The 14371-nt window shown below is 38.9% G+C and overlaps 1 protein-coding gene across 3 annotated transcripts in view; it reads right to left on the bottom strand.

Annotated features, from left to right (window-relative positions):
* Positions 1-14371, bottom strand: part of RAP1GDS1 (Rap1 GTPase-GDP dissociation stimulator 1) — a 488321-nt gene that overhangs the window by 219620 nt on the left and 254330 nt on the right. For 2 of the 3 annotated variants that reach the window (XM_053703455.1, XM_053703457.1), the window contains one exon: positions 13252-13398. The exons of the other annotated variant lie outside the window; for it this stretch is intronic. In XM_053703455.1, coding sequence (XP_053559430.1) covers positions 13252-13398 — 147 coding nt within the window. The remainder of the gene's footprint in view (positions 1-13251; positions 13399-14371) is intronic. 3 annotated transcript variants of the gene reach the window in all.

The following is a 14371-nucleotide window of genomic DNA, read 5'->3' on the forward strand; positions in this document are numbered from 1 at the left end:
GACTGGATGTTGGGGAGTGCTGGTTCGTATTGACTTTGACACGGACCACTTTAGGTGCCTTTTTTTTTCTTCTCTAAGACACACATCCCCTCACTTTAACCCCTTATAACTGCTTTGTGTAATTTTTTATTTTTTAAAAAAAAAACATTTTTAAAAAAGATGCTCATATTGATATTTTATTGTAATGTCCTCATTATTTTGGGGGCAACTTCTTTTTTTTAACCAGAGGTCTGACCTATGGTTAATTGCACTTAGCGCAAAGTGAAACTGCAAGCTTGCGGTAGCATTAACCAGACACTTGTAATGGCTGGTTATTTAACGTGCGTCCATAAAAGGCAATTTCTCCCTTTATGGGTGCACATTAAGATAGCGCCTCACTTGTGATCAAGTCCAAAATGTTTAGTTATGCATAGTAAAAACAACTTTGCAGTATACTTTCATTATTTATTTTGACCCCTTTCCATGTAATTTACCTATGTAATTCTCAGAACTTAAAAATTACAAAGCAGACTTCTCAAGGCTAACCCTGCATTATATATTTCCCTAATTGAATTTATCAAAATGCAGCTTACACTAACAAAATTACCATGGCCAGCCTTCTCCAAAAGCAAACCTGGTTTGGCTCTTTCAAAAAAGGCAAATGGTGGGTAGCTATTGAAAAACAATTGAAGCAAGCAAGACTTGGATGATATGTTATTTTATAGCAAGACAACAAAAATGTCTGGTATTTATTAGGTGTTTATTGTCCCTTTAAGGTGGCAGTGATTTTGAAACAAGGTTTTGGAACACATTGAGCTACTATGAATTAGGTGTAGAATGTGAAAATCACAAGCTGCCCATGGTACCATTCTTCTAGCACGATTTTTTACAATATTTAAACGTTTTAGTAATTCACTTTTGTTAATATTGCCTACATGATGTGCATCCAATCTTTTTAATTTCAGAAGGCATATCATTTTTTCCCCCCACTCAGTGCTAGATTGCGAGTGGAACACTATTTATTGCTCCCACTCGCAAGCTAACTTCCCTAGAAGTAAGCATTTTGCGAACGTCGGGTACCTGTGTATTACAAGTTGAAAGTAAAAAATTTTCGCTTGAGCACTAACCCAACACATGTAAAAAGCCGAACTTCGAATATTGTGACTACGTTAACGTGTTCACCCATAGACAATGGAGCACAAACAACTGGGGGGGGAACCTCCCAACAAGTTTCACATTCCAATGTTCTTCACATAGAAAAAGAGGTTATATTTATTCTTAAATAAATATTTATATATATATATATGATATTTTGTTTATATATATATATATATATACACACACACATATACATATATCTATATAGATAGATGGTTATATATAGGTGTAGATATATACAGATATTTATAGGAATGTCTATTTAAAAATACTAAGAACATATTTTCCTATGTGAAGAACATTGGAATGTGAAATACTGTATTTACATTAAATACATAGTTACTTACAACACTTTAAATATGAATATTGCATAAATACGTTTTTCATATTTTTACTACTTAAATGCAAAGGGCTCCAATACACACACACACACACATACATTTATGTGTTTATATGTGTATATACACTGTGCGGCCACTTTATTAAGTACAGCTACTTAGTAGCATGTTGAACCTCTTTTAGCCTTCGAAAAAGCCTGAATTCATGTAGGCATGGATTCAACTAGATGCTGGAAACGTTGTGGAGGTATTGTGTACCATGCAGACGTGTGTGTCACGCAATTCCTGAAGATTCGACTGAGGTTTAAGCCGGCAGCAAACAGTCCTTTCAAGCTCATCCCAAATGTTCAATAGGATTGAGATCCAGGGACTGAGCGGGCCATTGCAGCAAAGAAAAGTCATTGTCATGTTACAGGAACCATCCATAGTGATGCAGGCTTTGTGCACCGGTGCATTATCCTGCTGAAAGTAACCATCTGTCTGAAGATAAAATGTTAACATAAACGGATGCACTTGGTCAGCAACAATGTTTACGTACGCTGTGGCATTCAGATGTGAATCTAGGGGTATCAAAGGACCTAACGTGTGCCAGGAAAACATTCCCCACACCATAACACAGCCCCCACCACCTTGCACAGTTTTCATCAGACATGACGGGTCCATTGATTCATGCCGTTTTCATAAATTCGAAACATGCTATCAACGCACTAGGAACTATCACGCACTAGGAACTTCGACTCGTCAGACCTAGTGATCTTTTTCTAGTCTTCGATGGTCCAGTGCTGCTGCTGTTGTACCCACAGAAGGCGTGTTCTCTTGTTCTTCTCTGATATTAACGGCACCCGACATGGCCGCCGGATGTTGTAGCCCATCCGTGACAAGGTGCGCCTAGTGGTGTTTTGCAATATGTTTTTCTCCGCACAAAGGTTGAATTCTGATGTCATTTGCAAAATGGTGGCCTGTCTGTTTGCTTGCACAATTCTAGCTATTCTCCTCTGACCTCTCTCATCAACAAGCATTTTTCTTTAACAGGACTTCGCCAACTTTAAAGTGGTGTTTTTCAATCCCCCCAGACTTCTCAAACCAGGGTGATTGACGGCAGCATGCAAGCAGGGGGCATCATTGCACAAACAGCGGCTTGTGAAATGATAAATGCATGCAAGTATTGCTGCCCGTTAGCTAAAATGCCTAACCAACAGGGGCAAATATGTCCACCAGTGTCCATCAAGGGGTTAATCAATGGAGGCCATAGTATCTACATAAATTCCATTGGTTTTATTTGTGCTTTTGGTAATATCTGCCTGGTATGGTGCAACAATGGTGCACCTTTGTTATTGTACAGATCAACATAATGCGACAAACTAAAGGACCTCCTCAAAGTATATTGCTATTAATTAACATCTGATGCTTGAACAGGATTGATTTACATCATTAAAAAAGCTAAGAAAAAATATATAACAATGGTTTATTTTAAGTATAGCACACTTTATACATTCACCAAATTCACTTGAAATTGATGCAGTGTTTGTGCGAGCAAGGATAATAAACTACGAAGCATTTTTAACCCCTTCAGGAATGATTTTACAATGAAGTAAAGGTACCGCTACACAATTTATTCAACCAGGATTTCATATTTCTATTTGAATGAAGTTTCATTTACCATCACGTTAAATTATTGCCACGCCTTATTAATTTTAACAGTAAACTAACAGTGCTCCAAACCATAAAAGCGTGAGAGCTACTGCACTACGGAAGTATAAATTAACTGTATACTGTAAGTTTTTCTGAACATGGCCCCCCTCATTTAGTATTAATTGTTTTTTGTTTAATCAGCCTTATGTATCTGTATTTCGTTTTTTAAGTATTAGGGCTTTGCACAGACTAATTACAATTTCTTAAGAAAACAAGTTAAGAGGCTTAAGTTAAAAAAAAATAAAAAAATAATTAAACAATCAAAGATTTGTAAGGTAATAAAATATAGTATTCAAGTAAACAGAAGAACTGACATAGGGGGATATCTATCAAGTCGTCAACTTTGTTGAATTCGACGGCAACAATACGCTCGCCTAACATCGCGGCCGCAGACCTGAATACGATCTCCATATTTAGAAAAAAAAGCCGTGCACCTAGTACATGGCAATGAGCATCGAAATGTTGTTAACTAAAAGTCATCGATCTCGTGTCGTGGCTTTTTACCAACTTTATTTATACCTTGTCACTAAACGCCGCCACTTTACTAAAATGTTTAACCCCTATCCCACCGCTCCCGGACCCCGCCTCCACTAAATAAAGTTATTAACCCCTATCCCGCCGCTCCAGGACCCCGCCGCAACTAAATAAATGTATTAACCCCTAAACCTCTGGCCCCCCACATCACTACCACTAACTAAACCTATTAACCCCTAAACCGCCATCCCCCACATCACCATAAACTAAATTAAGCTATTAACCCCTAAACCTAGCAACCCACTAACTTTAAACTAAAACTACAACATCCCTATTTTAAAATAAATTTAAAAACTTAGCTGTAGAATTAAAATAAATTATTTTTAAACTATTAATTAACCTACCCTAACTATAATACTACAATTACATTAAACTAGCAATTAAACTAAATTACATATTAAAAAAACCTAACCCTACTCAAATTATTTAAATATACTATTAAACCTAATTACAAATTACCAATAAACGCTAAGTTCCAAAAAATAGAAAAACACTAAATTACGAGAGAAAAAAAACACATTATCAAAAATAAAAAAAGAATTACACATTACATTACATTATCTAATAGCCCTATCAAAATAAACCCCCCCCCCCCCCCAAATAAAAAAAAAAAAAACCCTAGACTACAATAAACTACCAATGGCCCTCAAAAGGGCCTTTTGGGGGGCATTGCCCCAAAGAAATCAGCTCTTTTACCTGTAAAAAAAAATAATACAAACAACCCCCCCAACAGTAAAACCCACCACCCCCACAACCAACCCCCCAAATAAAAACCCTATCTAAAAAAAACTAAGCTCCCCATTGCCCTGAAAAGGGCATTTGAATGGGCATTGCCCTTAAAAGGGCATTTAGCTCTTTTAATGCCTACCCAAAAAAAACTTAAACTTAACACTAACCCCCGACGATCCACTTACAGTTCTTGAAGTCCCACTTGAAAGATCCATCCAGCCAGCAAGAAGTCTTCATCCGGACGGCCTCTTCTATCTTCATCCAGCTGGCAAAGTCTTCATCCAGACGGCATCTTCTATCTTCATCCTTCCGGCGAGGAGCAGGTCCATCCTGAAGACATCCGGTGCGGAACTCCTCTTCAATACGGTCGCCACCGTAAACTGGAACTTGAAGGCAAGTGACGTCATCCAAGATGGCGTCCCTTGCATTCCTATTGGCTGAAAGGTTCCAATCAGCTGCTAAAATCCTATTGGCTGTTCCAATCAGCCAATAGGATGAGAGCTGCTCAAATCCTATTGGCTTATTGGAACCTTTCAGCCAATAGGAATGCAAGAGACACCATCTTGGATGATGTCACTTGCATTCAAGTTCCAGTTTACAGCGGTGACCGTATTAAAGAGGAGCTCCGCGCCGGATGTCTTCAGGATGGACCCGCTTTGCGCCGAATGGATGAAGATAGAAGATGCCGTCTGGATGAAGACTTCTTGCCGGCTGGATGGGTGGGCAGTAAAAGAGTGCAATGCCCATACAAATGCCCTTTTTCAGGGCAACGGGGAGCTTAGGTTATTTTAGATATGGTTTTAATTTGGGGGGTTGGTTGTGGGGGTGGTGGGTTTTACTGTTGGGGGGTGTTTGTATTTTTTTTTCAGGTAAAAAAGCCGATTTCTTTGGGGCAATGCCCCACAAAAGGCCCTTTTAAGGGCCATTGGTAGTTTATTGTAGGCTAGAGTTTTTTATTGGGGGGGGCTTTTTTATTTTGATAGGGCTATTAGATTAGGTGTAATTCTTTTTTATTTTTGATAATGTGGTTTGATTTTTTTCGTAATTTAGTGTTTTTTATTTTTTGTAACAACGTTTTATTTTATTTTGGTAATTCAGTAATTAGGTTTAATAGTATATTTAAATCATTTGAGTAGGGTTAGGTTTTTTTAATATGTAATTAAGTTTATTTAATTGTAGTATTATAGTTAGGGTAGGTTAATTAATAGTTTAAAATTAGTTTATTTTAATTCTACAGCCAAGTTTAAATTTATTTTAAGATAGGGATGTTGTAATTTTAATTTAAAGTTAGCGGGTTGTTAGGTTTAGGGGTTAATAGCTTCCTTTCGTTTATGGCGATGTGGGGGCTGGCGGTTTAGGGGTTAATAGGTTTAGTTAGTGGTAGTGATGTGGCAGGACTGAGGTTTAGGGGTTAATACGTTTACTTAGTGGCGGCAGGGTCGGGGAGCGGCGGGATAGGGGTTATTAACATTATGTAGGTGGAGGCGATGGTGGGGCGGCAGATTAGGGGTGTTTAGACTCGGGGCTTATGTTAGGGTTTTAGGTGTAAATGTAACTGGTTTTCTACCATATAAATCAATGGGATATCTGGCAGCATCAAACATAAGCTTTTGCTGCTTTCAGACTCCCATTAATTCCTATGGCATCCGCGGCCTCCAGGGTGGCAGATTGAAAACCAGGTACGCTGGGCCGGAAAAGCCGTGAGCGTACCTGTTAACTATTTGATAACTTTGAAAAAGTGTCAAATAGTGCCGAATGTGTATTCGGAACATCTGTAATGATGTAAGCATCGATCTGTGTTGGATTGAGTCCGGCAGATCGTATATGTTATGTCACAGATTTCAACTTTTGTCGGTCTGTAGGCTTTGATAACTAGAAGTAGAAAAAGTTTGTAAGGAGCACCGGATCAGTGTAAAAAAAATCTAATTAAGTTTGAGGAGGGATATGAACACGCTAAGATTGTCAAAATAGGTTAAGTAGTTCCCTCTCTATAAAATTAGAATCTTGAGTAGTTTTAAAATACAAACAACATTTTGTTTTGATTAGATATTTTTCCCTACTAATTTCTGCATATAGTGCAAGATGATGCAAATTTCCAAAAAACAAATTATTCTTACCTAATAATTTAATTTCCTTCTGTATGAGGAGAGTCCACGGCATCATTCCTTAATGTTGGGAAATACTGAACCTGGCTACTTCCCTCATATCCCAGTCATTCTGCCAAGGGAACAAGGAACAGTAGCAGAAATAGCAGGGTATAAATGGTGCCAGAAGAGAAAAACACATTTTGGTCCGCCCATCTGAGTATAGAGGCGTGGGCCGTTAACTCTCCTCATACAGAAGGAAATTATCAGGTAAGCATAATTTATCTTTTCCTTCTTAATATGAAGAGAGTCCACGGCATCATTGCTTGCTGTTGGGAAAACTGTACCCAAGCTCTAGAGGACACTGAATGATAACGGGAGAGGTAAAAGAAAGGCGGACCCTAATATGAGGGCACCAAAGCCTGCAAAACCTGTCTCCCAAAAGCTGCTTCCGCTGAAGCAAAAACATAAAATTTGTAAAACTTTGAAAAAGTATGTAAGGAGGACCAGATAGCTGCCTTACAAATCTGAGCCATAGAGGCCTCGTTCTTAAAGGCCCAAGAGGAAGCCATCGCTCTAGTGGAATGAGCCGTAATCCTCTGAGGAGGTCTAAGTCCCACTGACTCGTAAGCTAATCGTATAACACTCCTCAACCAAAAAGATAAGGAAGTCAAAGAGGGCTTCAGACCCTTACGCTTCCCAGAGTAGATAACAAACAAGGAAGAAGTTTGTCTAAAATCCTTAGTAGCTTAAAGATAAAACTTCAAAGCTCAAACCACATCCAGATTATGAAGTAAACGTTCCTTTGAAGAAGGAGGAGGATTAGGACATAAGGAAGGAACCACAATCTCCTGATTGATGTTACAATAAGACACCACCTTAGGAAGAAAACCCAAGCGAGTACGTAAAACAGCCTTATCAGTATGGAACACTAGATAAGGAGGCTCACATTGCAAGGCAGCCATTTCAGAAACTCTGCGTGCCGACGCAATAGCCAATAGAAAAAGAACCTTCCAGGACTTAATGTCAACCGAATGCAAAAATTTAAGAACAAGATTGAAACTCCAAGGTGGAGAGTAAGATCTAAACACAGTTCTGATCCTGATCAGAGCCTTAATGGAGGATTGCACATCAGGGAGCTCAGCGAGCCTCTTGTGCAGCAAAAAAGAAAGGGACGAAATCTGTCCCCTCAGGGAACTGGCAGAAAGGCCCTTCTGCAGACCCTCCTGGAGAAGGAAAGAATCCTGGCAGCCTTGACCTTATGCCAGGCGAGACCATGCTCTTCCCACCAGAATAAGTAAGCTCTCCACACGTTATGATAGATGCGACGATTAACAGGGCTTACGAGCCTAAATAAGAGTGTTAATAACCCTCCCAGAAAAACCTCTTTTGGCTAAGACTAAGCATTTAATCTCCACGCAGTCAGCCTCAGAGAATCTAGATTTTAATGAACAAAAGGACCCTGTTCCAGCAGATCCCTGCGACAAGGTAACTTCCATGGAGGATATAAGGACATCCCCACCAGATCCGTGAACCCCATCCTTCGCGGCCAGGATGGAGAAATCAGTATTACTGATGCCTGCTCCTGCTTGATGCGGGCCACTACACGAGGAAGAAGTGGTAACGGTAAATCCGATTGAACCTCCAAGGCACTGCTAATGCATCTGTTAGCTCCGCCTGAGGATCCCTGGACCGCAACCCATATCTGGGCAGCTTGGAATTGAGCCGGGACGCCATGAGATCTATCTCCGGTGTCCCCCATCTGTTGCAAATATCCACAAACACCTTGAGATGGAGAGACCACTCCCCCGGATGAAAGGATTTTCTGCTGAGGAAATCCGCTTCCCAGTTGTTCACACCCGAAATGTGGATCGCTGACAGCGAGCAGTTGTGGGCCTCCGCCCACTCTAGAATCCGAGATACTTCCCTTATTGCTAGGGAGCTCCTCGTTCCCCCCTGATGGTTGATGTAAGCCACCAAGGTTATGTTGTCTGATTAGAATCTGATAAACTCGGACGAATCTAGAAGAGACCAAGCCTTCAGAGCATTGAAGATAGCTCCAAGTTCCAAAATGTTTATTGGGAGGAGAGATTCCTCGAGTCCACAGGCCCTCTGTGCCTTCCTGGCACCTCATCCTGACAGACTTGCGTCTGTAGTCACAATCTCCCAGGATGATCTCAAGAAGGATGTCCCTTGGGACAGGTGATCTGGACAGAGCCACCAGGAGAGCGATTCTCTCGACTGGTTGTCCAGAGAAATCTATTGAGACGGATCCGAATGATCGACGTTCCACTGTCTCAGCATGCACAGCTGAAGTGGTCTGAGATGGAATCTGGCAAAAGGAATTATGCCCATGCTGGACACCATGAGACCAATCACCTTCATACACCGAGCCACAAAGGGCCTTAAGGAGATCTGGAGGGCAAGACAAGCGGATGTTAGCTTGTAACGTCCCTGGTCTGTAAGAAATATCCTCATGGATATGGAGTCTATTATAGTACCCAGGAATTCCACCCTGGTACTGGGAATAAGAGAACTCTTTTCTAAATGTATCTTCCATCCATGAGATCGAAGAAAAGATAGAAGGACTTTCGAATGGTCCTCTGCCAGACGACAGGATGGAGCTTGAACCAGAATATCGTACAAGTATGGCACTACTGCTATATCTCTGGTTCTGGCCACTGCAAGCAGAGCCCCTAGAACCTTCGTAAAAACTCTTGGAGCAGTAGCTAGATCAAACGGAAGTGCAATAAACTGGTCCAGGAACGCAAATATTAGGAACATGAAGTGTTCCCTGTGTATTGGAACGTGAAGGTAAGCATCCTTCAGATCTATCATGGTCATGAACTGTCCTTCTTGAACCAAGGGAAGGATGGACCTCATTGTCTGTATTTTGAATGAAGGGACAGATACTTGTTTAAGTACTTTAGGTCCAAAATCGGGCGGAAATGTCCCTCCTTCTTTGGGACCACAAAAAGGTTTGAATAGTATCCCAGACCTCTTTCTGTAAGAGGTACAGGGACACACGCACCCCAGAAAGGCTTCTCTCTTTTCTGGCCTTGAAGACAGGTTTGACAAGAGGAATCTGCCCCTGGGTGGATGAGTCTAGAAACCTATTCTGTATCCCTGAGGGATGACCTCCAGGACCCACGGGTCTTGTACGTCCCCAAACCAAGCATCCAAAAAGAGCAACAGTCTGCCCCCTACGCGATCCAGAGCCGGATCGGGGGCCGCCCCTCTATGCCAACTTTGCCTCGGCAGGCTTCTTGCTCTGCTTGGATTCATTCCAGGACTGAGCCAGCTTCCAAGTCGCCTTGGAAAGCTCGGCCTTTTCGGAGGGCTGCTGACGTTGGGACTTATCCTAACAAAAGGAACGGAAATTAGGACCTTGTCCCTTAGGTTTGTTCTTCTTATCCTGTGGTAAAAAGGCACCTTTTCCTCCAATAATCGTGGAGATAATAGAGTCCAGGCCTGGACTAAATAGAATATTTCCCTTAAATGGGGGGGAAAGAAGTCTTGACTTTGATGTCATGTCCGCAAACCAGGACTTCAGCCAGAGTGCCCTACGGGCTTGAACAGAAAAACCTGAAGCCTTGGCATTCAGGCGAATAGTTTGCATATTTGCATCACAAATCCTTAAGGCCTTAATTCTTTCCTGGATCACGTTGAGGGGACCCTCCACCTCAATCAACTCAGATAAGGAGTCGCACCAGTAGGTAGCCGCTACAGCAACTGCAGCAACAGCCACTGCTGGTTGAAACAAATATCTCATATGTTGAAACATCTTTCTTAACAGACTTTTTATTTTTTAAACCATGGGCTACCTTAGGGATGGAGCCCCACAACTCCAATTGAGAGTCCGGGAACAATTTTTTTAAAGGAAGAAGGGGAATTATTTCCCATTCATTCTTAATAATATTTGCCATCTTTACGGGAAATGGGAAAGTTTGTGGTACAACCCTGTCCTCGTAGACTTATCTAATTTAGGAATCAAAGGTTCCTCAGGCAATTTGGGCTCTAGAACCTCTAACGTAGCCAAAACTTCCTTCAACAGAAAGCGTAAATGCTCAATCCTAAATATAAAGTCTGTTTCCTCCACAGCTGAAGGCCTAGAAGCAGCAGATTCCGACCCAGAAAAAGCACCCTCTAAAGTATCAGAGGCGCCTTCATCATCGGATAATCTTGTATCAGATAACTCCAATAAGCTAGCAGATGACCCCTAGGAAGGATAGCAATATTTAACCTTTCGCTTGCGCTTAGCAGGGCGAGGTAAAATAAAGCACTAAAGGCCTCAGACATTGTCGTTTGTAATTCCAAAGTCTGGCAGTAAAAGGGCTACAGGAAGCTGCATGTGTAATAGGAGATGACTGTAGGGTGCGCACCTCAAGGGACGAAGACTCCTCAGAGGTGGACGGCTCAGTGGTATCAAACATATTAACTTTCTCTGACATGATTACTTTATCAAGGCAAGACTCTCCCTGCATCTCCAGGCTCTAACTTTCGTCAATGCTCTCACTGAGAGGCTGACAAGACTACTTAAAACTCCAGTTCCATTTCGAAGGGCAGATATCCTTCATAGTGAACTACTCCGAATCGTCTGACACTTCATTGCCAACCTGCTGTGATGAAAGGCAAAGAATGACTGGGATATGAGGGAAGTAGGGGGAGTATTTAAGCCTTTGGCTGGGGTGTCTTTCCCTCCTCCTGATGGCCAGGTTCAGTATTTCCCACCAGTAAGGAATGATGCAGTGGACTCTCCTTATATTAAGAAGGAAACAATACATTTTATCTTTTGATTTTCAGTTAGTAATTTGTATATCATAAAATAGATACAGAAACCTAAACTGTGCTGTAGGAAGATGAACTTATGAAAAATATTACGCATATGCAAAATTTTGTTATTGGCCATTCCTTATAGAAACAAATGCTGAATATGGCTGCAGGTATGGACATTCAGCTGATTGTTTAGTGCCTGATTTGTTAGTGCAGAATCGGAACACACAAATATCCGTGCAAATCCAGGTATTTGTATGTTGCACCTTTATACTGATAAAAAAAAATGCTGCAGCCTGTGGCCATATTAACAAACAACATAATTCTACACAAACCTAAAAAATATGGAACCATAATATGTGAATTTTAAATATTTAAAAAAATAACTTGTTTGCTCTCTAACATGCACGCTACAGAGAATTACATAACATTTTATCAGTGTCTTTTTTTTTTTCTTTTTTTGGGGGGTATTTCTGCAATCTAAAGCTATTCTCTGAAAGTGCTTGGTCTGCTGAAAAAAAAAACATTTTTGTGTTTGTTATGTAACATTAAAAGCATTCAAACTGATGTGTAAGCGCAATGTGTGCATGAAAATAAAAATAGCTTTAGCACAGGGGTGTGAAATGACTTATCACTGAAGGGGTAAAAGGGATATTAAACCCAAATTATTTATTTCATGATTCAGACCACACATAATTTTAAGCAACTTTCAAATTTATTCCTATTATCAATTTTTCTTTGTTCTCTTGGTACATTTAGCCACCAAACAGCAAGCACTACCCAGGTGCTGAACCAAAAATGGGCCGACTCCTAAGCTTACATTCCTGCTTTTCAAATAAAAATACCAAGAGAACAAAGAAAACTCGATAATTGGAATAAATTATAAAGTTGTTTAAAATTGCATGCTCTATCTGAAACATGAAAGAAAAAAAAAATTGGATTTCATATCCCTTTAAAGATAGCCTTATAAAACATCAACTGTAATATTTTCCACATTTAAAAAAATTATAATACTTTTGCCTTTTAGTCTGCATGGAACATATATGGTAAACAACAATAATCTTCAACAAAAAGGTTAAAGCTGAAATGTTTATAACGTTAAAAAAAAAAAAAAAAAAAAACAACATCAACACTAGTTTCCATTTATTTGTGTTTTAAATATTTAAGTTCAATCATCAAAATGGAATTTGCTAATCTTTGCAATCATTTAAACCCACAAAAATGCTGTGAACACGTAGCGCATTGAATTAATTCCAAATACCTTTATGTAAACAAGCAGCAGACTGTAGAGCTGCCACACACACGTTCCATTTTTGGAAAATGATGTGCTCTACATAAATGAATACCAAATGTTTCTAAGTGATCTCATAATATACTAATCCTCTATTTTAAATACAAAATAGCAAGTAACTGTCCTCATCAGATACATTTGAAAGGGCTAGTCATTAAAACATACCTAAACACACTAGCTCAATAACGATTTAAATAAAGACAAAAGGTTATTAGGCAGCACTAAAATATAATAAAAAATAATAATGATAAAAAAAGCAGTGGCCTACAACAGATTGCTTCTGTATTTCAGTGCAGATCCATCTGACAGAAGTGCCAGAACTCAAATGAAACAAAATATGGTACAGATGAAATTTTAAAAGCTTATAAAATTAAGTACTGGCTATAAACAATTTGTCCATATGTTTCTTTTATATAAAGGTTAAACTATGGATAAGTATACTCCAATCAAAATTTGTATTGTGCATTATTTGACAAGCTTAAAATGTGTAAAGATATATGTATTCTTAATTAAATTCAAATTATCCAAATAATTTACAGAGTATTCAGATTTATAATTTGCATCTAGATTAAAAAAATTCTGCAATAATCAGCCTGATGCAGTAGTGCAAATCTGATTGGCTGAGCTCCCTGTAACCTTAAGTTTTTGGGCGAACTTAAAGCAGTTTGTTTACCATTCTCATTGCTATAGTTCATCAGCATGCCACAAAAGACAGTCATGAGCTTCTCATTTGCTGGATCTGTTAAAGAGCACATTGACCGTAAATGGTCAACTACAATTTTTGCACCACCCGCTTGGTCAACTGCACGCCTGCCCTCATCTGGAAACAAACAAAAAGGCACATTAAAAATTCTGTTAGCGTGTTAACTTAATCACAATATACTGAAAACTCGGTGCTGGATGATGCTACTGGTGTGGTGTGCACAAAACATACTGTGCATACTCCAAATTAACTCAAAACATTAGCACAACATAAATGAATAAATCTAAACCTATGTAAAAAAAATCAAAATAGAACATTTGCACTTTTAATCAATAATAATATAATATAGAATACAAATTTAATGTAGTATACAAATTTTATGCAGGGAAAATTTTATATTCATATAAAATTGCTACAGAAAAACGTTGAAGAGGAAACAAAATCGTATTGCATATAGACCTATTTTCATTACTAAATATAAGCCGTAAAAGGCATGGAACAAAATTCCATGATTAATTTATTCAGTTATATCTTCTTGTATAACACAAACCTGTATACAGATGTAGTGATGTCACAGAAGCATAAAGCCTTTGATATAATACACTATTTAGTATTCAAAGTCACCATACAAACACCAACTGAACATAACTTTTATATTCTATGGAAGTCATCGGTCTTTATACATTTTTAAGCATTCGTTTTTATACATATTCTCTTTACCCCTTTGTTCAAACATATTTATTTTTATATCTTAACTAGATTTTTGGAAATAATATGTTATTAATAAAAATAAAACTAGGGCATCACACAGACTTTAGAAGAACAGCAACAATCATATATAATGGGTTAGCGATATACTTGTCTTCTTACTATGATACACAAGTCAGATAGCTCATTCCTAAGCAAATAATATAGACTATAAAAAACAATAGCATGTTTGTTAACATGCATATGTACGTAGTTATTTTTATTTTTTTTAAATGTTATATAGCTCATTACTTATATAAATAGAATATAAATACACATACAATAAATATTTTGTGATTTTCTTACGTATAACAGCAATTAACAATCAAACTGACATTAAAAC

Source organism: Bombina bombina, chromosome 2 (assembly GCF_027579735.1).
Source record: "Bombina bombina isolate aBomBom1 chromosome 2, aBomBom1.pri, whole genome shotgun sequence".
Taxonomy (NCBI): Eukaryota; Metazoa; Chordata; class Amphibia; order Anura; family Bombinatoridae; genus Bombina; species Bombina bombina.